The sequence below is a fragment of the Fistularia commersonii genome, chromosome 13 (genome assembly GCF_037954325.1).
Source record: "Fistularia commersonii isolate RoL2024-O1a breed Wild chromosome 13, RoL_Fcom_v1.0, whole genome shotgun sequence".
Classification (NCBI taxonomy): domain Eukaryota; kingdom Metazoa; phylum Chordata; class Actinopteri; order Syngnathiformes; family Fistulariidae; genus Fistularia; species Fistularia commersonii.
In genome coordinates, this window is record NC_141296.1 from 9,607,227 (window position 1) to 9,631,246 (window position 24,020).

General features: G+C 38.5%; 2 protein-coding genes across 5 annotated transcripts; both read right to left on the reverse strand.

Annotated features, from left to right (window-relative positions):
• Positions 1 to 1,383: 1,383 nt before the first annotated feature.
• smyd5 (SMYD family member 5) lies at positions 1,384 to 9,273 on the reverse strand. Its single transcript, XM_086158633.1, has 13 exons — positions 9,169 to 9,273; positions 8,252 to 8,360; positions 7,856 to 7,995; positions 6,866 to 6,987; positions 6,704 to 6,773; positions 6,088 to 6,192; positions 5,821 to 5,883; positions 5,041 to 5,111; positions 4,830 to 4,936; positions 4,615 to 4,671; positions 4,410 to 4,504; positions 3,365 to 3,435; positions 1,384 to 2,947 (listed from the first exon to the last, which is right to left on the reverse strand). The coding sequence occupies exons 1-13, from the start codon at positions 9,259 to 9,261 to the stop codon at positions 2,797 to 2,799; spliced, it is 1,254 nt and encodes a 417-aa protein (XP_086014759.1). The 5' UTR covers positions 9,262 to 9,273; the 3' UTR covers positions 1,384 to 2,796.
• A 2,023-nt stretch (positions 9,274 to 11,296) lies between these two features.
• sfxn5b (sideroflexin 5b) lies at positions 11,297 to 23,137 on the reverse strand. 4 transcript variants are annotated; one of them, XM_086157929.1, is made up of 14 exons: positions 22,544 to 23,137; positions 20,016 to 20,084; positions 18,212 to 18,289; positions 18,000 to 18,026; positions 17,848 to 17,902; positions 17,734 to 17,759; positions 17,506 to 17,559; positions 17,163 to 17,219; positions 16,933 to 16,998; positions 16,738 to 16,828; positions 16,332 to 16,447; positions 16,038 to 16,123; positions 13,827 to 13,944; positions 11,297 to 13,549 (listed from the first exon to the last, which is right to left on the reverse strand). In XM_086157929.1, the coding sequence occupies exons 1-14, from the start codon at positions 22,598 to 22,600 to the stop codon at positions 13,472 to 13,474; spliced, it is 978 nt and encodes a 325-aa protein (XP_086014055.1). In that variant the 5' UTR covers positions 22,601 to 23,137; the 3' UTR covers positions 11,297 to 13,471. The 4 variants fall into 4 exon arrangements, with proteins under 4 accessions (XP_086014055.1, XP_086014054.1, XP_086014057.1 ...); XM_086157928.1 differs by having other exon boundaries at positions 22,517 to 23,137; XM_086157931.1 differs by lacking the exon at positions 20,016 to 20,084.
• Positions 23,138 to 24,020: the final 883 nt, after the last annotated feature.

Sequence of the window (24,020 nt, forward strand, 5' to 3'; positions counted from 1 at the left end):
TGAATTATACTTTTTCACCTGAAGGAAACTGTAGTATCAATGAATCATTTTCTATAGATTCAAATTCCTTCACATGCAGCCAGGCACTAAATTAAATGTAAATAACAAATGCATTTACAATATCTGCCAAACTCAAATTTCAGCTGTTCTCACTCTGGCCCCATTCGTATGCTTGACGTGGGACCTCTAATTTGTTAATTACAGCTATTCGGTTGACCCATACAAAAATGACATATCTATTATTTAGCCATTACTTATTTTAAAAATCTGCTCCAAATCATCTACTGCACTCTACCAAACACAGGGGTCACATGATAATTCTATTCACATGCAAGATCCCAGCAGTTCATTTTTGACCCACTTTTGAGAACCTCTGATGGTATTCTTTCTGAATGTTTGTGTGTGTGTGTGTGAGAGAGAGAGAGAGGGGCAGGGGGAGGTTTACATCAACATCTAATCCTTTTATAGAGCAAGCCTGCAACTGAATTCCTCCTGATTAAAAAGCATTTTTCAAAAATGGAGGTATATTAATTTGATGTTACACAGGACCCTAAAATCATTTAGTTTACAATTTCAGTTAAAATAGTTGCATATCACTTTTGCTTAGACCTTAAGAAAAATACAGGTGCGGGTCTCTATAATCCAGAGAGCTTAACCCTTTTCTTAAATGTAAAAACCTGAGCACTGTTGGTAAATCAAAACAACTGAAAAACAAATAAATAAATTGCTGCTTTACGCTTATCAGAAAAACTATGTAAGCTGTCGACACAAATTTCTTGATAAATCAATTAGGCGCACTATATTGTTGTGGAAAGCACAAAGATCAACAAAACCCCAGAGAAATTACAAATGAATTAAAAAAGGAAGAAATTTTACAATTTCTTCGAATATATGAGCTCGTAATTTACAACCTGTGATCACAGATAGACTTTAAAAATTAATTTGTGATTTTAAAAGGCCTTGACAAGTTATGTAAAAAGGAAGCAAACCAACGAGTCAAGACATCTCTAGAAATTGAGGAAGCCAACTTTTGCTGCAATAGACAATGTTTTTCATCAGCTCAATGATTGAATATTTTTCATATCAATTTTTTTTCTCCAAAGTAACAATGCAAACAATGTGAAGTGGCAGAGTCCGATGACCTTGGCTCAAGTCATTGCATACACTGTAATATGAGGTCATAATTTAATACTTGCAAGCTCTGGGTAGTAATTTCTGAACAAAAAAGGCTTTCAATTTTTTCCCACGAGAGGATGCCTCCAAAGATGAAAAAAACAACCAACCAGATTTTGGCACTGATCTTTGCTTTTTAGAAATTAAGTAATGGGATATCTTCACAAGAATTAACATTTTTGTCAATACTAAATAAATAAACAAAGGCCATCATTTTAAAGTCATTTATTGAGTCCAGCCAACTGTAAAATTGACAAAACTTTGATCACCTGTCGTTGTTTAACTTCCAGTTGAGGCCTCTTGCCAGAACTTGGGAATGACAAAATGCTATTTTTGGTCACAAAACAGGGAGGCTGTTCTTGCCTGCTGTTGAGAGCTAAGCGAAAGGCAAGTATTGGGAGTACCCTTAGCAGTCGGGTTTGATGTTTTGATGGTTGCTATGGCGGTAGGAAAGCCGCTGATGAATAATTTGTTGCAGAACAACCTCGTGCTCCCCTGTCTACACAGCACTGGCAAGATAGGTTTCAGAAAGAAGGGATAGGAACCATACATCAAGTTGTAGACAATCCTTTTCCACTTTGGGATACACATTTTCACAGAAACACAATCCAACATGAAAGAAAACTCCAGCTGCTTCAGCTGGTGCCAGATCGAGTTCCGAGCCACTCATCACCAGGAATCCTTCAAAAGTTGCTCAAGACCAAGCATTTAATGAGGTGTATGACGGTTGCGTAATGCCGACACATGTTCAATGATTTTCAGATTTTTGAATAAACTAATTCGGAGTGGATTCTTATGTCACTGGTTTTATCAACCAACTGGTGATTTAAAGGAATTGTGCCGTTTCTATGCTTCCACTGGGATCATGAAACGATACGTTGAGCTACCTAATAATTGACAAAACTATGATGACTGAGAAATAGCAGCAAAATGCTGCAAAATATTTGAACTGTCATATTTCCCTTTATCCTGCAGGTGTAATGTAGGTCAACTCAAGACCACCCGCTGCTTATCAGGATCAGCTAACTTTGCATCATGGTAGTATATGGAAACACAGATTCTTTTTTTCAGATTTTCTGAAAAACTACATTATAAGTTTGCACAATATCTGGGGGTAAACAATAGAGGACTACAGGGAACAATTTGGGTCACTCATCTGCTGTATTTTGTGCAAATATAGGTGCAGTTTGTGAGGAAGGAAGACTCATCACACATGTACAGTCATGGCCAAAAGTTTTGAGAATGACACTTTCCCAAAGTGTGTTCCTTCTGGGTTTTTAGGTGTTTGCCAGATGTTTCTATAGTTGTGTCATTCTCAAAACGTTTGGCCATGACTGTACATTGTGAATGGAGTTTTGACCTGTCAATGCCCCAGTTCATTTGCTCAGAAGCTGACTGTGCTACTAAGTGTAACTTAAGCCAGACCTCAAATATGAGGAAAAATATCTTTAAATAAAGTAAACTATTTGATGCGATGCTCCCCCACCCAGAAACACAGTTCACAGGATTTGCATCCTGGTAATCTGCAGGTAATGATTATCACTGGACTTTATTCAGCCGAGTTTCACGGTTGCTTTGCAGGGTGGCAGAAATGGGAACTGCAGGGAACAATGAAGCCTTTCATCAGACATCTGTCATCTCATCTTCCATCTCATCTCCCTCTGTTTCACCCTCTGCCTCCCCCTCTTCTTCCTCTTCCTCCTCTGATGTTACATCTAGCTCATCAATCTGGGAGACACACTTAGGACAGGAGCAAACAAACAGGTAATTCTCCCTGTGGGAAAAAATAAACAAAAAAACGTTAAATTGTATATTTGCACTATGAACAAGAGCCAAGTCATTTTCAGGGAAAAAAAATGTTGTATTTCTAATACCGTACTAAGCCAGCGAGTTTGATGTGGGGGCATTTGAATGTTAATATAACCCGTCTGAAGTGCAGCTACTCCTTCTTAAGCTCAGGATGGACACAGGATGTGCGAAAAAAGAAAATGCTTTTTACCAGCATTGAAATTCAACGCTGGATAGAACTGATGCAGATCACTGAGGAGTTGTAGCACAAGAGTATCAAGCAGGCACTGACCTCTTTGCCACAAGACTGCCCATTATTGCCTGAAAGCCTTTTTATTGATTCAAGTATATTCCTAGCAGTGTGACCTGCTCAGGCCATTCCCCAAAGATTATAGCTGCTTACCTCAGAATTTTATGTCTGCTATGACGGCTTCTGTCCCGCTGACAACAGTCCAAATAACTGATGCAGATCTCCTGAGAATCGAGGAAAACAAACAGTTGAACTGGCTCAGTGACAAGAACTTCACATGCCAAGAGGTCGAAATGATACACCAGTCCATTCAACATGCCGCAGGTGCAAAAGCAGGGATAATAGTTTGCATTCCAGAGAGGACATGTATGAGATCAGTTGATATCTAAAAGGGACAATATGAGCCTGATAGTTGGATAAACATTCAGGATTTTTCTACAGTTATAATCCTTCATGACATATCCCCTGAGCATGACTTCCTGTATGTTTGGATTGCCTTTTCCTCAGCTGCTTCTACTTCATCTGGGAGAAGACGCCAATGAAAAATCTCAGATGAAAAAACACCTACTCTAAAAACAGACCTTGGTACCTAACAAGACATCCCCCAACCTAGTATTTGTTGAACAAGTAGTTTATGCCATATACGTATCGAATATTGTAAAACTCTGATGTAGTACTGTATATAACAAAATTTGAACCAAATTTTATTGGACCAAAATATAATATTTATTATTACGGGTCAATTTGATAATACTGTTCGATAACAATTATTCAAATGGCTGTGAAGCATTTTTCTTTTTACAATGAATTAAGCTACATAATTGAGCTATTAATTATGTTAGGAAACAGTGTATCACAGTACATTAACTTGGCATTAACTCATTTTTTTCTTTATTTCTTATTTCCTGCAGAATTAAGCAACCTTTTCCTACCATCTCTCAATCAGTGAGATGTTGATCTGTATTTGGGTCCTTCAAAGGGCAGCTTTGCAAGGAAAGCAGCATGGTTTGACGTTACTGTGCTGCACAGACGCAAGGCTTCTCAATCTTTCTGACAGCTTGACAAACCCACTCCAATCCTCAAAGTCTCAGCCTTGTAATACTATCTGACAAGGGAGCACAAAAAGCCACTGAGGGATGTTCTGCCCCATCTATCCCAGGCCAACATTTATCACTGCAATCCCAAATGGTCAGCTCACCTCCCCAGCCCTGATGTCACTGAGGGCACTGAGGTGAAGCAGGAAGTTGTTGTCGGGGAAGGACGCCTCAGCATTAGGTATGCAGCTGTGGTTACCTAAAGGCGGTCAAAGGAGAAATTAAAAGAAAACAAGGACCATCAAACAGGTTGTTGGATTTGTGAAACAAAGTGACTTCAATGACACCATGAACAGCCTCTGCACTCACAGGAGCTTTGAAGCAGAAACAGTCCGGAACCCTCACAGTTCAGAAACTCTCCTGTTTCTACAGCAAGAACAGAGAAATGCAAATTTATGAAACCACACAGGTTACAGCAAGATTCATTGGGAAACAATCGAAAAATAAAAAATAAAACCCCTATAAATGGGCTCAGTTGAGAAAATAAGTCCCTCCAAATTATGCAAGGATGAGATTAAAGGGACCTTTTTCAATGTCTTTGTACAGCTGGTCAATGAAGGAGTCCAACTGCTCTCTCTGCTGGGCAGGAAGCTCAAGTGCATCACACGCATGAACCCACTGACTAAGAGAACTAACATCGAACAGGATAAAAAGCACAAGAAAGAGAAAGTACACGGTGACCCAGATGGAGATGAAAGCCGAGATCTATTGTCTGTCATCTGATGTGAAGGAAACCTGGTGCCGATGCCTTGTCCGTTGGTCCCCACAAGAGCGAACAGAGAGCGAAAACCCTCTGGAACAAACCACTGCAATACAATCAAAACTTGCGAAATTTAACCTAAATCAATCAAAATGGACACTACTTTCAGAACCTATCAAATTTTGGAGAATTTTCCCTCCAATCCTTATATCTTTTTTATCATATTAACTCACTTTTTAGAAATCTCTGAGGACGATTTAGACGTGCATGCATTAAAGATCATGCATTGACCAAGTTTAAAATGACCAAGATGAAGGACGTAGAGATATTCAAGATAAAATGTAAGGTCAAGGACAACAAAAAAAAAATCTCTTAAGGAGTCTCTCATGAGCCCCCATCAATAATTTGCTGTTTTTACAATTCTCTCCTAATTATTTTGTGATTTATTTGTTCATTTTATGAGAGGGTATTGAAACTAAAAGTGAAAAAATTAAAAAAAAGGTGACGCTGCTTATGACCAGCTGTCCAAGACCAAAAGATTTTCCCTCTGAAAGTATTTTTAAAATCAAAATTTTGATTGGAGATTGATAATTATTTTATTGTTATGAGTCAATTATTTTTATGATCATCAACCAAACAAGTTTTCCACGCATTCCTGATGAAACACCGCCAGGGTGAAGCATTTTTTTACACTGCATGATTTCAAAAATCAAAAGACAAAGCATCAAAATAGGAAATTATTTTCTAGTATTTTTAAGTCGCTTTAAGTTGAAAACACATAGAAACGTCACTGCTCATTTAAGAGCCACACTTACCCGACTAAGACGATCATCATAAAGTGCTTCTCTAAAGATGCTCTGAAGCAAGGCCAACTGCCCCTGGAGAAATTGTTTCATAAAAATTGATTACACAAAAGCAATAAATGCATGATAAGCACAGGTGGTCATTAGCAGTTGAATTCCTTCTTCTCTGACCTATAAAGCGTGTTGATTATTGAGAGACTCCATCGTAGACCCGCTGGATTAAATGAAATATTTTGCACTTTTTCTTTCCCCCAGCAAAGTAACAAGATAGTTACTTACTCTGAACTTCTCCCCAAGAAGCTTATGGGCAATTTCCTCTTCCTCATTAGCTGTCCGACTGCAGAACTGTGAAAATAGTTTCTGCCATTGTGCTTTATCTTTTGCCTGGAAAACAAATATTGAGCCAGTGGGTGATTAAATGTCCTTTCAAAAGTATCCCAAATTGAAATTAATTTGCTATTCATTGACAATAATTAAAGTCTCCATACTAAAGACTTTCACCTGAAAACATGAGTTGATGTGAAACTTTCAACCATTCATTTTTATAGAAAGATTTAGGAGAATCAGTTTGCAATCAAGTAGTTTAACAGCTTGCTTTATGGTGATTTCATCAGATGTAACATTTTTCTGTCACATTATAAACAATTAAACTTTCAAAATGTGTAAAATTTATAGATAAAACAAGCAACAGTACACTAATCACAGTGATAAAAATAATTGTTGAATTATCTTCCTTTTTTGTGATCTGTAGAAACTTTGTTACCTGGCTGAGCTAACATACCAAATTATTAGCCTAAAGCCTTATTACTAAAAAATGATAAAATTGCACTCATCTACAGGGCTTCCCTGCTGTTAGGACTTAGATAATTTGGATCTCAAAAGTAATGCTGTTCACCTGCTTCACCACAGCTACCATTCGAGCCATAAGCATAATGCTGGAGGTCTCAGGAGGGTAATGCATAGTCCTGAAAAGAAGGAAAGGGGTTGGAAAAATGTCTAACTTGAATTGGATTTACAAAGTACATACAATACAGCCATGCATATACATGAGCCCCACCTCCATGCATCTTTAAGCTTATTGATAGGATGGTCTGGATCTTCTTGTGATGAACCAAGACATAAAGACCGATGGTATTGATCTGCTGCAGATTGTTGGCACTCACTGCTGCAGTACATCACCTGCCAGGGGAAGCCACTTGTATCATCACTGCCCATTTCAGTCATCACACACAGCCTTCTGTCTTTGATAATGTTCCACCTATGATATCTGGAAAACCTGCATAATGCTTACAAAAATGAGTATCGTTATTATTCATTTACATATTCCAGGCTGCAGCCCTGGAGATCACGACTGCAGGTTTCGAAATTCACATTTTTCAAACAGTAGACCTCGAGTCATCAAAACAATGACAAAATCAGTAAAGAATAAATCCCATTAGACAAACTACACCAAAAAAAAGAATTAAAAATATTATCTTTACAAAGAAAAAAATGAAACAAATTTTGAACTCTCAAAAAGTCACCTAATATCATATAAATATATTATATATATTATATATATAATACACAGAACAAAATCCAGAAAATGACAAGAGCTTCACAGAATGCAGGTTGAATTTGATCAGAAGTATTATTTATCTATCATCATGTGCAATGAATAATGCTGCAAAACTCGTAGCATAAACTTGAGGATACACTACAGACATGCCATTTCATTTGTGATTTGATTTAATGCAATTTGAATGATGCAACATAAATAAACAAAATGGTGTATGTAAAACTGATATCTCCTTTTTCTTTTGGTAATTGAAAAAAAACCTTACTATTTGTTTTATTGAGTCATACTTTTACTTGTATGTATAAATAATATATTACTACTAGTCTCCACATATCGCTCCGTCACATTATCCAGGATAGACTCTCTGCATCCAGAATTGGTTTAAAATCAGTAATTTTTTATATCTCACCACATATAAATTTAACTTCAAGAGTAGGTGGTAGTATAGGAAAAAGATCACAAAAAACTATTTTCAGGGGTGTCACCGACCTGGCACTGGGGGCAGGCTTGGTGTAACTCTGGCCGGACAGGGCAGAGCTCAGGATGCGGGAGAATAAGACCAGGGATGCCACTAAGCCTCCTCGCATTTTCCTCTGCTGTCTCCAACGAACGTAAGCAGTAATCACATGCTGAAGAACATGAAAAACACATTTTGATTAAAGATCATTGAGTCTGATTAAAAATTGTATGTTCATAGTCTTTGCAGCTGAGTACATAAAACTGGCTTTTTCAAAATTCTCACTTGAAGTTACAGGTAATGCTTGAAACTGAATAAAAGTTCTAGCACTTCAATCACTTCAAGACAAAATCCATTAACAAATCATCACTTCTTTCAAGGTATCCTTATACAGTACTATAAAAGGCATATGTTCAACAATATCTCACCTTTATATTTGTATAAGGAATTCCACAAGAACTGGGCTGAGACAATTGGCCGTTCAATGAAAATGGTGTCTCCTTTCTTAATGCTTCTTTTAGCAAAAAGACCTTTTCCCTTAAACATGAATGAAAAACCACAGCTTTTAATCATCCTACCACCAATGTGTCTTCTATTTCTTTTTTTTTTTGCTTTAAATTTGTAAATCTCCATGTCCCTCAACAGTGGTTTATACAACACTGGAGACAAGGCACTGTGGGTCTTGAAGATATCTCATTGACTAATAAATGTATCACGACTATTAGTCTCATTCAGTGGTAAATAGATAAGATCGAGAATACAATCTCAGATAAAAGACACTCAAATGAGTTTTTTTGACTTGACAGTAATCTAAATAAATATGGTTGTGACAAAATTGTTTTTCTTGTTTTGTTTTTTTTCCCCCAATGGGACCACGACTTTATAATTTGACTCAGCAATTTAGCCGAATTAGCCTTACATTAAATTAACGCCTCTTTTAAAACAAATTGAACATTGACATGTATTCGATTGCGACTTGGTGTCCATTGTTTGCATTTTAAAATATCGTTTTTTCATTGGCCAGATCCTCCATTTAAAACCTCTAAGTTTAAAGCTACTGAAGGAACAGATCCTGCTAACGCTAAACATCCGAATCTGTGCCGTCGATTTTAGCTATGCATTGATTAATAAAACCACTGAACCTTGTCACAAAATATCATAGTCTTCTTGTTAGACTTTCGAACAATACGATTCGGTTATTTCACATTTTTGGCATTTTTTTTCTTGCTGCTTCCATCGGTTTCCAGTGGCAGCAGCACGGTTTCCGCTGTCTCGGGCACAAATTTGGCTGAGGGCGATGCTGAGACACATATTTTCATAGAAACCCAAGTTTCATTATATTTACCTTGCTATTGTCTATAAATCGGATTTCTACATTGCTGGCAACTTTACCGGGGCTCCTACAGAAGGAAAACATGTCATCTACGGGAGTAGCCATCTTGAAAATAACCTTTACCCTTTCAACTGTGACCTTGACGTCAGAGCTTCAAAAAATGACGCTGGCGACATCTAGCGGCTAGTATTAATGCGACTGTGGCTTTTACCACAACTCTGCAGTTAAATGACAGCCGTCAGGCTTTCAGTCGGCTAAAAAGCTCCATAAAGTTAAGTAATATTGTTTTAGTTCTTTATTTACTGATAAGTGAAGCCGAGCCAATATAAGTTCTGGGCTACTTTTCGTCGAAGGCAGAGAGGAGGAGGGCATGTCTATATCTCCATTGGCATAGAGGAGAGGACTGAGTAGGGAGTTTGAATAGTTTGAACAATAACAGGAAAGCTAAATAGTGGGTTGACATGATGCAGAGAAGCAACGTGGATATATTGTGTGTCCAAAAGACCTGCTGGAGGAGTTGAGAAAGGCTATGGGTGGTCAGGGAGAGCTTCCAGATGACTGGACAACTACAGCTAATGTTATCAGGGAGACAGGTAGAAAAGTAGACTTGGTGGTGGAATGAGGAAGTGCAGGAGTATATACAGAGAAAGCGGTTAGCAAATAAAAAGTTGGATAGTGAGTGGGCTGAAGAGAACATCGCACTTAGCCTTCAACTCCCCCGGGGAAAAAAAAAATTAACGATGAAATGAATGTATGTATGTATATGGTTCTGAGATGGCTATTTGGTTGAGTGGTCACTTCTTACTTCCGACCACTAGTACTTCAAATCTTTGGTGACTGAATTACACTTCTTGTAAGTCGCTTTGGATAAAAGCGTCTGCAAAATGACTGCAATATAATGTAATATAATATATAAGTCAGCACTTGTGAACAGAAGTATGGCTTCATGCCTAGAAAGAGTACTACAGATGCAGTATTTGCTTTGAGAATGCTAATAGAGAAGTACAGAGAAGGCCTGAGGGAGCTTCATTGCGTTTTTGTAGACCTAGAAAAACACATGACAGGATGCCAAGAGAGGAACTCTGGTATTGTATGAGGAAGTCTGGAATAGCAGAGAAGTATGTTAGACTGGTGCAGCACATATATCCTCACTGTGAGACAGTGGTGCAGTGTGCTGTAGGTGTAACAGAGTAGTTCAAGGTGGAGGTGGGACTTCATCAGGGATCGGCTTTGAGCCCCTTCCTGTTTGAAGTGTTGATGGAATGACAGATGAGGTTAGACAGGAATCTCCATGGATCATGATGTTTGCAGATGATGTGATCTGTGGTGAGAACAGAGAATAGGTTGAGGAAAATATAGAGAGGTATGCTCTGGAAAGTCGAGGAATGAAGGTTGGTCGCGGGAAGACAGAATATACGTCTGTAAATGAGAGAAACCCTGGTGAAACAATGAGGCTACAGGGAGTGGAGATCACGAAGCTGGAGGATATCAAGTACTTCGGGTCAGCAGTCCAGGGCAACAGAGATTGTGGAAAAGAGGTAAAGAGACAGGTTCAAGCAGGTTGGAATGGGTGGAGAAAAGTGTCAGGGGTACTATGGAGACAGCATAGAGGGCAGAATGAAAGGAAATGTGTACAAGACAGTGGTGAGACCAGCGATGCTGTATGGCCTGGAAATTGTGACAATGATGAAAAGACAGGAGGCAGAGCTAGAGGTTGCAGAGATGAAGATGCTAAGGTTTTCTTTGGGAGTGACCAGGATAGATAGGATCAGGAATGAGTCTATCAGAGGGACAGCACATTAGATGTTTTGGGGAAAGGTCAAATAAGCCAGACTAAGACGGTCTCGGTCATGTACAGAGGAGGGCTAGTGAATATATTGGTAAACGGATGCTGGAATTGGAGCTCCCAGGCAGGCGGTCTAGAGGAAGACCAAAGAGAAGATTAATGGACATAGTGAGAGAGGATATGTAGGTAGTTGGTGTGAGAGAGGCTACAAAAAATAGGGGATGGAGAAGGCGGATTCCCTGGTTGACCCCTTAAGGGAAAAGCCGAAAGGAGAATAAGAATGAATTATATTAATTTACTAAGTTCCTATAGAATGAAAATATGTGGAATTAAAGTTTCCGTAGGACATATAAGGGAGAGGATGAGGTGTTTTATTATGCTTTTATATAATACACATCACTGTGTTATAATATTTATTGGCACACATTTAATACACAATAAGTAGCAATCAAATTATTACACAAGAATATAAAGAATTAAAAATGCTTTTATAATTAGGAGAGTAATATACAAATTTGTCTGTCCAAAATATTGTTCAAAAAATAACACATAAGGAATACAGTGGTTTGAAAAATCAGAAGTAGGATAAAACATCCCTCTGTTTGCCTCAAAGGAAATGTATTTGGCTACAGTAGAAAAAAATACAAAGACAGGAGTTCAGTATGTTGTGTCACATTAACAGGATTAAAATACTCTGTATCAACTGTCATTTCCTCATTTAATGGAACATAAATCTTCATAAACATAAATCGTACATCAAGTGAAAAGTAAATGAGCTCACAGGAGTTTCTCAAGATGATTAATTAATTCATTTTATGTTTCTAACATGTATATAGAAAACTGAACGATCCCAAGATTGGCCTTTTTAAAAGTGACCATCACAAAATGTGCCTCTTACTTTCTTTTTCACAAGTGCTGTACCTGTCATTTCGTTCTGTCTCAGGAGTTCAATTTTCTCTGTTAAAACACAAGGTATTAGAGCCAAAAATATAGAACTGAGTGTGAAAAAAAAAGGTTTCATCTAAAACTATCCTCCCGATGTTTCTTGAGAAAAACTAAATAACTAATTATTGTAAATGAGGGAAAAGTCCAAGACACTAAGTATGGACTGTGATAGTCAGAAGAGGAAACAAGACTTCTCCTCACCAGCACAGTTGTTATACAATATCAAGAAAAATCTGGAAACATTCCTGTATTTTCAAATACAGTATTGACATGAATCTGACAACACGTATTTAAAGGATGTAATTTTAGGTATGCTGTATATATAAAAGTCACATATTGTTATGCACTGGAAACCAATACAATCAACTCAAGGAACCTCAAGATGTTTTCACAGAAATACGTTCTTTAATTGAAAAGATCCATGTCCTTCATGGACTTCACCACCAGATATTTTTATTGCCCGTCTCCATGGTTTAAACAAATTGCACTTAGTCAATTGATTTTTCAAATATTAATTTGATGTAAAACAAGGTTTTCTGGTTCCACACAATGCAGTGGTATCAGCCATGAAACGTCAAATCTGATCATTCTAATATCAACGATAGATTCCCCTAGTTTGAAGTCATAAATATGATGATAGGGAACTCTTCTTTCCAAAGCTGCTTCAGACAAAACATTTCCATCACAAATGTAAAACTGCCTACAAATTGAACTATAAATCAACCACAATATGTAGGCCAATATTAGCTTACTGCTGACGTATCAGCACCGGATTTTATGGAGCGCAGAAACATATTTTTTTACATGCGCTGCTCGATGTGACAGGTCTGATAATGAAATGCCACACAGGACAAAGCATCTATAAACAATATTTTCAAATTAACAGTGAATCACAGAACAGCTTCTGTCCAAAAGGCATTGCTTTGTGGAGGGCTCTTGCAATACTCACCAGCAGGCTTACATACTGTGGCACTTTATTGTAATTTTGAATTTGTCAACAATATTCAGTGCATTACCACCCTGCTGTTAACTGTGCGGAGTTTTTAAGAAACGGAACACCAGTCATATTGGTATTACATTTACCTAAAAATACTGAAAAAAACTGAAGGTATCTGTTTGCTTGGCTTTTGTACCAGGACTGTGATGATTTGATTGATTTGTATTTATGGCTTGTGTTTCCCCCTAAGTAGCAAAGCACCATTACTAAAGGCTAAAACTGCATTACTGAACTTTTGCCAATATACTTAGATATCCATAATGCCTGTGTTTGAGAAACACTGACTTGTTTATGTATTGTTAATACAATTAAACTATTTCTATTTCTCATATGTGGGGCTCTTTGTGTAAAATCAAATTAGCAATAAAGGGAAGATAAAAGGGGAAAATACAGCTATTGTCATTTCAAAAGGAACAGGACAGCATTTAGGGATTATACAGTTTTTTTTAGTGTTAACAGCATTTGATAAACTATAGGTTTTGACATTGCAGCTGAAATTTTAAAACTTCTTGATAAGAGGAGGCCAAAGATGCTCCTCATAGTGCACTCACAATGCAGACCCATCCTCTTCAACACAATGCCATCTATCATAAACCCTTGTTGTAGGTCACAACCTTGCAATGTGTTGCCATGGCAATCTCTGGCTCGAGGCGAGACACCTCAATCTGCGAAAAAGAAAAAGAAAAAAAGCAAGGACAAAGAGACAAAGATAGGTCAAATTTTAGCTATAAGCTTGAAAATTATTTTGACATTTAATTAGATGGGCAAATTGACATCTGGAATAACTGGGGGCACGCACACGCACGCGCACACACACACACAAGGGGCCATGCATGTCAAGTGGTGTATGTGTAATCTGAATTTCTTCCCAGCTGCTCCCTGTGCCATCTGGTCTTGAAACAGCAGTGGTAGCAGTCTGTGAGAGTATACAGCACACTGTACCTGAGACATCTGTGGGAACAGGCTGATGGCCACAGGCAGGGAGAGACCAAAGGTAACCAGGCACGTGAGGCTGTGGATAGGTAACAACAATCTCCGGTTGCTCTGCAGGAATCTCAGTCTACACAAAAGTGTGATAAAAGGAAACATTAGCCTGCTCTGTAGAACAATCCCACATGAATGCAGAAGCACAGAGAAAAATATTTTTTACAAATCTTAAAGGGAAGCAAGTTCCCACAATTAATGGGTGCAAGATTGCCCATGGTGAAACTTCTAGTACCGGGAAAAATGTGCAATACACAATTTAACTAGAAAAAAGCAAAAATAAAAACAAAAAACCAACACATGCATGCAAACACAAACTTCTAGTGCTGTTAGAAAAAGGTGAATCTTTCCTTTCATACTGCAGCAACCCTTTATATAGAGGTAATACATGAAAAGCAGTGAGGCACAACATGTCTGTCCTCCATAAACATACAGAGCACTTTTTGGTCACACTGAAGGACTTCAGAAAGAATAATTCAAAATGTGAGAATTAAAATGACAAGCCTAATCAGATCCCCATTAGCTGTACTGTGCATTTATATGATAATTAAATAGTGCCAGAGCAAATTGCAAGTGAAACATCTGATATGCCTAAAGATGGCTGCTGCCATCACTTGAAATTATGATGTCTTCCTCAGCGCTACATTGATTTGGTGACTGGGGTTTTACTTTACTCACACTTTGAAATGTTGTTTATTATGTATTCCGACACATTCTTCCAATCTGCGGTGACAATTGAATTTTACTGTTGTGGAACCAATAAAGTCAAGCCTTATCCTTATCTTTAGATCTCTGCCCATTCATTTTTTCTGTCTAGAGACAACATGCCATGGCTCATGTCATTAAAACTTGCAAATACTGCTGTCCTAGCTTGTTGTGCATCTGTTAAAATTTGTTGAATTAAACCAAATACCCAATCCTTAAGACTGAAAACACAATTTAGCAGATATCTTTCAGAGTTCTTATAATTTAAGGTCTAATATAATAGACATGACAAAGACAAATCTGACAAACATCAGCATTCGGATATTTAGCAAGAAGGTTCTCCCACAGGCACAACACTGGCCTGCGACTCTCGGCCTTGTTTTCAATAAATATCAGTCAAGGCATGTAGCGTTAAGTCTTAATCCAGATCAATACCTGACTGAGTATTATGTGCACAGATTAGCCATAATGACATATTAGTGTTAACTTTTGGATAAAGAGTGTTAGCCATCTTGGAGCATCAATACCATAGCCAAAACTTTTGATCTAATCAAGAATACAATGTTTGACATGCATATATGATATATAAATGTCCTGCAGCAAGGACAGATACACACACACCATAGTTATGGTGGATGTTTTTTTGTAGTATTTTTCCCCTCTAACTCAGCAATATATTTTATTAATTTACTATGGATCTGCATTACATCCCTGCATTACAACTATTAAGGAAAAATCTATACTGAAGAAAATATGTGCATCTACAAGAGATCCCAGACAGAATCACACCTGATTTTCCATCAAAACTGTTACATCAATTACAATATGTGACAAATAAAGAAAAGAAAATGAAATGTGTGGAAAAAGGTATGTTTTTTTATGTTGCTGCAGGAAGCTGAAGGCTTTGTGAATGATATACTGTATATTCTTTGTGTTGTAAAAGAAACAATGGTGAGCTTTGTCAGGATGACTCGAGTGTACTGTAGCTCATATCTTCCTCCTGGTGAGTCCACTAACACAAATACTGAGACAGAGAGACACCTGTGTCTCAGTCACATTTGTCTCCCAAAGTACTTTAAACCCAACCCTTGGATTGTCTCCTGAAAAAAAGTGCCATGCCTTACTAAAAATCCACTGCTGCCTGTTCTTTGGACACTGACCTTGTGGTACCCAAAATAGAGCCCTTCATTTCATACATATATGCATACATACATACAAAAAAACATATATACATTTACACACACACACACACACACACACACACACACACACACACACACACACACACACACACACACACACACACACACACATACATACATATGGGCCCTGTAAACTTCTGTCATTTTCCATGATTATCATATTCTAAAGCAGCAATGGTCAAGTGAGTAATACTCTGAAAACTGTTATTTGCAAATGTATAAAACTGATGCAGTTTCAGCATCAGAAAAAAAGTCAACAGACCTCTCAAGATAGGACATGATGATGGGGGGCAGCACAAAGATTGGCATGGGCAGGACCACACGTGTGAAAGCAGTCTCTGTAATTGCCTGGGGATAAAGACAAGAACATTGTGCACACGCCTCATTTCAAACACTGCACTGAGTTGGATTTAATTTTCCCTTTTACAATATCAGATGGCACTGACTGACAAGAGCTCAAGAAATAATGCATTTCTAGCCAATTCACAAATCAGTTCCTCAAAAATAACACAATTACAATATATTAACCATCATAAGAGTACCTGATGAAACTTACATGTCTTGCTGCAATTTTGGAGGACCCAACCACATTCCCTGCGCTGTCCAGCACATCAATACCTTCCGACAACTCATTATGCCTCATCAGGCCCACGTTGCAAATATTTGCACTAGCTAAGGAGAGACACATTTCACTGAGATCAGACAGAGCAGTGGGAGGAAATTTTGAGACAATTAGAAAGAAAAAAATATCAGAAAAAAAAAAAAAAAAAAAAAATCAGACGATAACTTGGCCAATATGTAACTTAATAAAAATCAACTGCTTTGGTAATTCCAAATAGAGTAAATAGTCTTTCCTGGGCAAGTTTATGTGAAACTAATGACATTGTTGTACCTCCAACCACAAGAGGGCCACATAATTACCCCCCTTGATGGTAATTACACAGGGTCCTTTGAAAACCCACCTACAGCCGGAAAGGGGACGAATCTCTGTATTATCATTCTGGTGGCAGGACTCAGCTTGTTTGCCTTTTGAATCAGAACATTCAGTCCGACCTCGAAGAAAAATAAATAAATAAAAAAAGGAATAAAAGATACTCTATAACATTTTATACAATCAATTATGATGCAGATTTGTGTTTCTGGAAAGAAACACTCACTGCAATAGATACAGCACTTGTTACAGCTCCCATGTAGCCTTGAAGAAACTTGGATGTTGGTGTCGGCTAAAGTGGGATAAAGCATTTTAACTCAATGGCTTTATACAGGAATTCATATTGATACTTCTCAACTGGGTATTCTAAAGACGATTTCGATATCAAAAATGATAAGCAGAAAAATGACAAATTTAGGCAAAGCAGAAAAAAAAAAACTTGGATGTCCGTCCCACCTTGGTAGCGTTGCGATTGGCATAGTTCACACAGGCATTGTGGCTCTGATTCAGCCACTTCAGGTCAGTGGCATGGAAATTAGGGAGATTTCAAAGAATAAATTCATGTTGTACAGGAGGAGAGAGGAGGAAAGCAGTATAAGAAAAAACATTTAAGAGAGAAACGGTAAAAGAAAGATTTTCATGATTCGGATCATATACTTATTCTTATTTGTTTATAGTGTAAGAATGGAAAGGACTTAACATAAAAGCAAACTTCTTAACATTATTATTAACACACATATAGTAACATAATGACTACAAAAATGCAAAAGTTCGCCAACTGCCTTTTACTTTACATTACCTGCCATATAATGGTCGACACCATGGTCTGATTAGGGAGAAGAAGGCCAATGACCTAGATGAAACCAGGGAACGAAAGCTTATTTTTTGCTGAAAATTGAGTCAGAATTGTATTTTATCTGTCTCCAAAAGTGACCATGTAAATGGATAACTGTTTGGCGTTGTCATGAAACACTGGGCAAAAGCTTCATGATGCATCGAAAATGAATGATTCTCAAATGGAACTTACAATCGGCGTTCCGAATGGTACATAACCTGCACACCAAGAAAATGATTTTCAGTGAAAGAACAACCACAGAATGGACTGACTTTAAGCACTTCAGATCTTCATCTGGGGTCGTACCTGACATTCGGAATGGCATGAAGATCTTATCGCCTGTGTCTGGATGAATGATGGCCTGCGTGCACAGATCATGGCATCAAATTCATGCCATCAGGAGGTCTGAGACTTGAATGTGTGACGTGCAGGAAAATTACAAGTGCTGGGTCACTAACCTGCTTGACCTTTTGGGCTTCCCACAGCTGCGGGTTAAAATAAGAAAAAAACAGAACAGTCAATTACCAAACTTGACATTTATCAAAAAGCATTTCTAAGCTGCATGACTAACATTATGTAGCTTCCCACATTAAGTAAAAAGGTTATTGTTCTTTTATTTGACATGTAAATTGGTCGGTTATAAATCATGTTGGCATGAGAAAGGACTCACCTGAAGATCGGAGACCCCAGGTGGAAGTGTGCCATGTTTATAATCATCCAGGAGTTTAACACACTCTGTCAATCGTTTCTACGTATAAACAGAGGGGTGCCACAATATTTTCAAGACAGTTCAAAAATAAGTGTGGCGTATAATGGTCTGGTATTGAAATGACTATCTTATGTGTTGGAATGGGCAGACATTTAATTTATACAAATAAATACAGTGGGGAGAACAAGTCTTTGGTGCACTGCTGATTTTTCAGCTTTTACCACTTTCAAAGCATGTAGAGGTCTGTAATTTTTATCATAGGTACTCTTCAACTGTAGAGCCAGAAAACCAGAAAAAAACACATTGTATGATTTTGAATAATTAATTTGTTTTATATTGCATGACATAAGTGATACATCAGAAAAACAGATGTTAATATTTGGTACAGAAACCTTTGTTGGCAATTACAGAGATCAGATGTTTCCTGCAGTTCTCAAGCAGGTTTGCACACATTGCAACAGGGATATTGGCCCACTCCTCCATACAGCTCTTCTCCAGATCCTTCAGGTTTCGGGGCAGTCGCTGGGCCGAATGGACTTTAAGCTACCACCAAAGATTTTCTATTGGGTTCAGGCCTGGAGACTAAATAGGCCGCTCCAGGACCTTGACATGCTTCTTACAGAGCCACTCCTTAGTTGCCCTGGCTGTGTGTTACGGAATGTTGTCATGCTGGAAGATCAAGCCACAACCAATCCTCAGGCTCTGACTGAGGGAAGGAGGTTGTCGGCCAAGATCTTCCGATGCATGGTCCCATCTATCCTCCCCTCAATACGGTGCGGTCGTCCTGTCCCCTTTACAGAAAAGCATCCACAAAGAATATTTCCATCTCCATCCTTCACAGTTGGGATGGTGTTCTTGGAGTTATACTCATACTTCTTCCTCCTCCAAACACAGCGAGTGGAGTTTAGACCAAAAAGCTCTATTTTTGTCACATCAGACCCCATGCCCTTCTTCCATTCCTCCTCTGGATCATCCAGATGGTCATTGGCAAACTTCAGACAGGCCTGGACATGTGCTGGATTGAGCAGGGAGGACCTTGTGTGCGCTGTAGGATTTCATTGAGACTGTGGTCCCAGCTCTCTTCAGGCCATTGACCAGGTCAAGGCGTGTTGTTCTGATTCTTCACCTTCCTCATGATCGCTGATGCCCCGAGACATGAGATCTTGCATGAAGCCCCAGACTAAGGCGGATGGACCGTCATCTTGAATTCTTCCATTTTCTAATAATTGTGCCAACAGTTGTTGCCTTCTCACCAAGCTGCTTGCCTATTGTCCTGTAACCCATCCCAGCCTCGTGCAGGTCTGCAATTTTATCCCCGATGTCCTTACACAGCTCTCTGATCTTGGCCATTGTGGAGAGGTTGGAATTTGGTTGATTGAGTGTGTGGACAGGTGTATTTATACAGGTACCGAGTTCAAACTGGTGCAGTTAAAGCAGGAAATGAGTGGAGAACAGGAGGGCTTCTTAAAGAAGAACTAATAGGTCCGTGAGAGCTGCAATTCTTACGGGTTGGTAGGTGATCAAATACTTATTTACCAAATATTAAGTTCTGTTTTTCTGATGTGTCAAATACTTATATCATGCAATAAAAAGCAAATTAATTGATTAACAGAGAATCCTTAAATACATACTAAATCATTCATCAGTCAAGATAGAAATGATTTCCTATCTATCAATTTTATCAAGATCAAACTGATTTATCGTTGATCCTTTGCTGAAAACCAAACTGTGCAATTTATCGCTGAGGAATGTGCATAAACATTACCTCGGTCACAAACAGGGTGCTCGGGTCGATGACGTCAACAAAGTGTCTGAGACGACCAAAAAAGGATCCCTAAAAAAAGAAATTGATACAATAATTTCGAGTCACCCAGCTGACTCATCAGGAGGCTTTTCTCTGAAGCTCCAAAAAACGTTTTTCTACCCGATGCTCCAAATTGAATCGGTCCCAGGTACCAATGATACAGAAGCAGTGCTCTTGCCAAACTCAACTCTGAGTACTCTGAAAGTATATCTTCAGCAGTTTCACTACTAATGAGAATCCTTTCAGGCACACTCGGCTCCATAAAAGCAAATTGCTAAATGGTTTCTGCAAAGGGAAATACATATTAAAAATGCCACCTCCTAATTCTGTTTTTATGCTACAAATACATATGTAACTGTGCCTTTTAAAATTTTCATTTCACTTGCAGGACACAAACTGCGTCATAATGCCCTGTCATTGACAGTGTTTGGGAGCAGGAGGTTGGGTGCTCCATAGAACTAATTTTCTAATTCTAATTTTAACTGGCAAAATTTTGATATTCAGGTTGAAGATTTTTGTTTTCCTTTTTTTTCCTGATTTTTTTTTTAATTTTAAATCACTGAAAGGCATTTTCGCTCACATTTTCAGGTGAGCACAGACTTGTCACTGTTAAAAAACACAAAGAGACAAACATCAAAATCAGGATCTAGAAAATACAATTACCACCATTTTGAAAGAAATAATTCATGGTTGTGTCACAGTTAGAAGATGTTTAATATTAGTTTGTACATTTTAAAAAAGCTTAAGACTGTTTTTTTAACAATTACTGAGAGGGATGTAAACATCCAGGTTTTACTAACCGATTAAAAGACATTAAGATGATTTGAATTTCAGATTAAGTTTCCACATTCGTATCAGAGTTGCACATGCACTCGCTTTGAGATTCGCCTGGGGCTCAGAGCTGCTGGTCAAGCATTCTGTTTTCTGTTCCCTTCAATGTCTAAATCAGCTCTTGCCAACCTCTGTGAGTGTGCCAACAGTCTGAATAGGCCCAGTAATGCCAGGACTTTCTTTGGAAAACCAAAACAAGCCAGTTTCGATCAGATTTCCCCGCGAGACGTTTATGATTTCTGAGGGGCGGACACCATGGTGGAAAGACAGCGGAACAAACCCTATTTTACAGTATCTTAATCACCGTTCGAACGTGGTTACCGGTTGCGATGGCGGAAACACGCATCATTCCTCCTCAAGGGTTACAATCAAGAGAATCTCGACTTTTTCCTGCCAAGTTGCCTTCACATGCCTGCTCCTCTAACACACCATATGTGCTGTGTTGCTGTTTTAGAGAGGGCAGGAGAGAGAGGATCCATGTGAGGAGCTCGCTTTAATTATGCATGAGCTTCAGCTCCCCGGAGAGTACACAACAAGGAGAGAGAGAGGAGACGCAGCCTAGCAGACAAACCACACAAAATTTATGCTGATTCAAGGACTGGCCTAATTTTAACTACATTGATGCAAGGTATTGAAATCATTACAGCACATTTATCAACCTGGTGTGCACTGCAGTTTGAGAGTGGAGACAAACAAGGGAGGTTTAGAGTTCAAACTGAAAAGATTTGACACCGTGTGGAGACACTTTGAATTCACGGCAACATGCAGCCTGATAATGCTCTCTCTTTTTCGAATAATAATAAAATAATGGTCTTGGAAATGAAGTATGTGAATCACTTATACGTCGCTATCGCGGTGTCAGATTAAACTTGAGATGAGTCGCTTTCCCCAAGGCTCTGTGCAAAGACATTTCAGCATTTGGGTTAAAACGACATAACAATGTAAAAGTGATGTGACCTCAGTCACCATATAGACTTAAACAACATGAGATGGGTGATCTCCCAAAAGCGCATCCTGTGAACTGCAACTGCTGCTGTGTTTGACTTTATGTGCAACCTGGGATGTCGTGAAGGTGATTTTTCAGGGCTGATCGATGTAACACAGCCTAGGGAGAGTTGAAAATTGATAAATGGGTTTCATATATGAACAGACAGCCCGATAATCTCGATCACAACCCGGAGGGCGACAACACGTTCACGGCGAGATGTGCTCTGGATTTAGCCAAATAAGAAAAACAATAATTAAAAAAAAACTATAATAAATACGTGCATGATCAACATAATCTGATAGACTGTAAATAAAACAGCAAAGATGAAAGAAAAACAAAGGAAAGCGAGCGACATGGGGCTGCAGGCTTGAGCAGAGAGGATGTTGCACCAAGGGAAGAGTGTAATATTTGGCTGGAGATGATCATCCGAAATAATAAACAAACATCACAAGTGGATTATCAGCAGAAAGTTGCAGCAGTTTTCCAGAAATCCGTCCAAGTGGTGGCTCGAATACAACTTTGGTCCGGAGAGCGGCAGCATCCGGGAGCGGATGGTGAACCTGTTTTTTTTTTTTTTTTTTTTTTTTTTTTTCTCCCCCACCGGCAGAGACGCTTTCAAAACAAAAAATGTGATGAAACTCACCGCCAGCGAGGAATAACCGAATCCTACCTGGTCGTATCGAGACCGTCCGAGACGGAAAGCGGGACACGATGCTGGTTCCGCCATGACACCCAACTATTTATCATTAATGAAGTGAATCATGAACGCGTTCTCAAGTACAGCGAACTACACACAGAAAAAAACTACTGATTCGACGGGCCGCAACGTCTGCCGGGATGTGTAGTCTTCTTCTTTCCGATCCCGCTGGCAAAGTTAAAGCGTGTGACTACACATCCCAAATAATCGATAGGAGTGAAAGCTATTGCATAACTGTTCCGAGTTGATCTTGGCGCGATAGCTGTTGATCGACGTGTGACGACCTCAGATCGATAAAGATCCGCGGGGTGAACGATCTTTAACGAGCTGCAGGTGAGCAGCCAGATTGAAATCCATAAACAGAATGCACATGATGGAAAGAGTTAACAGAACAACTATTTATCTTTTACACATCGGTCATCTTCCTCTCAGGGGTCAAGAAGCAAGTCTATAACTGAACGCCACAGGAGGTCTTTCCTACCTGAGGCTATCAGACTTTTTAATTCCTCTTCCTTCAGCCGCAGGGAATCTTCAAATCTTTGTACATAAGACCTTAAAACACTTTACAGCCTTGACTTTGACACTTTATAGTTTTATTTTTATTTCTTATTCTCCCCCCCCCCCTTTTTTTTTACTGTTTTTTTTACAATTTCCTACTATTATTTATTATTGTTATGTTTTACCTGAAACTCTGGCACAACAATTTCCTTCGGAATAAATAAAGTCGTTCTTTATTCTTATTATTCTTATTCTTAACAGAACCTCACGCAGCTTCTGGCAATGAAGCCGGCCTTAAAATGAAAATGGTCAAAAAATACAATTGTACCTGTGCTCAGTGAAATTAACCATTTTGAAGACGATCAGCGGGAAACTGATTTTCTTCACAAATGATTGGTGAATAACCCTTCGTGAAAGATTATGTGAAAGACTTCCCATATATGTCACCTTCAGAAGCAACTGTCCAACTTAATTAAAATTGCTTTGCAACCATATATTTCTGTTTCTGGCACCTTTTTGGGTAATTTCCTGCATATTTCTGGGTCAATACATGTAGTTTTTTTATGTGCATTTTTTTGTTTTTGGTTTTGCTAAATTGTGCATCAGAATTTTTAAATAAAAGAAATTCATCAACTAAATGAATTATTGTGAAATACTGTCCTCTTTTATATCAGTTCTCAGTAGTAAAGAATTCCACTTGCTATTTAGTGAGACACTTGTGAATTGAAAGTTAGGATGACAGTCCCATCTGGAGGAATCTGTAGATCTAGATATAGATCTAGGTAAAATGAGTGCTAAATATGAAGTGAAACATGAAATATGAAGCAGGGATGATTACATACATGTCTTCTTCTTCTTCTTCTTCTTTCGGCTTTTCCCGTTAGGGGTCGCCACAGCGAGTCAACTTTCTCCATCTAACCCTATTCTCTGTATCTTCCTCTCTCACACCAGC

Excerpts from the sequence above, each read along its gene's own strand:
- smyd5 (XM_086158633.1), bottom strand. The coding sequence starts at position 9,261 with ATGGCTACTCCCGTAGATGACATGTTTTCCTTCTGTAGGAGCCCCGGT. Across the intron at positions 7,996-8,251 it reads TTCCTTATACAAATATAAAG|CATGTGATTACTGCTTACGT; the intron begins GTGAGATATTGT and ends CATGTTCTTCAG. Across the intron at positions 6,988-7,855 it reads AAGCCTGCCCCCAGTGCCAG|GTGATGTACTGCAGCAGTGA; the intron begins GTCGGTGACACC and ends TTCCCCTGGCAG.
- sfxn5b (XM_086157928.1), bottom strand. The coding sequence starts at position 22,600 with ATGGCGGAACCAGCATCGTGTCCCGCTTTCCGTCTCGGACGGTCTCGA. Across the intron at positions 17,903-17,999 it reads AAGCCCAAAAGGTCAAGCAG|GCCATCATTCATCCAGACAC; the intron begins GTTAGTGACCCA and ends CTGTGCACGCAG. Across the intron at positions 13,550-13,826 it reads TGTTCCCACAGATGTCTCAG|ATTGAGGTGTCTCGCCTCGA; the intron begins GTACAGTGTGCT and ends TCTTTTTCGCAG.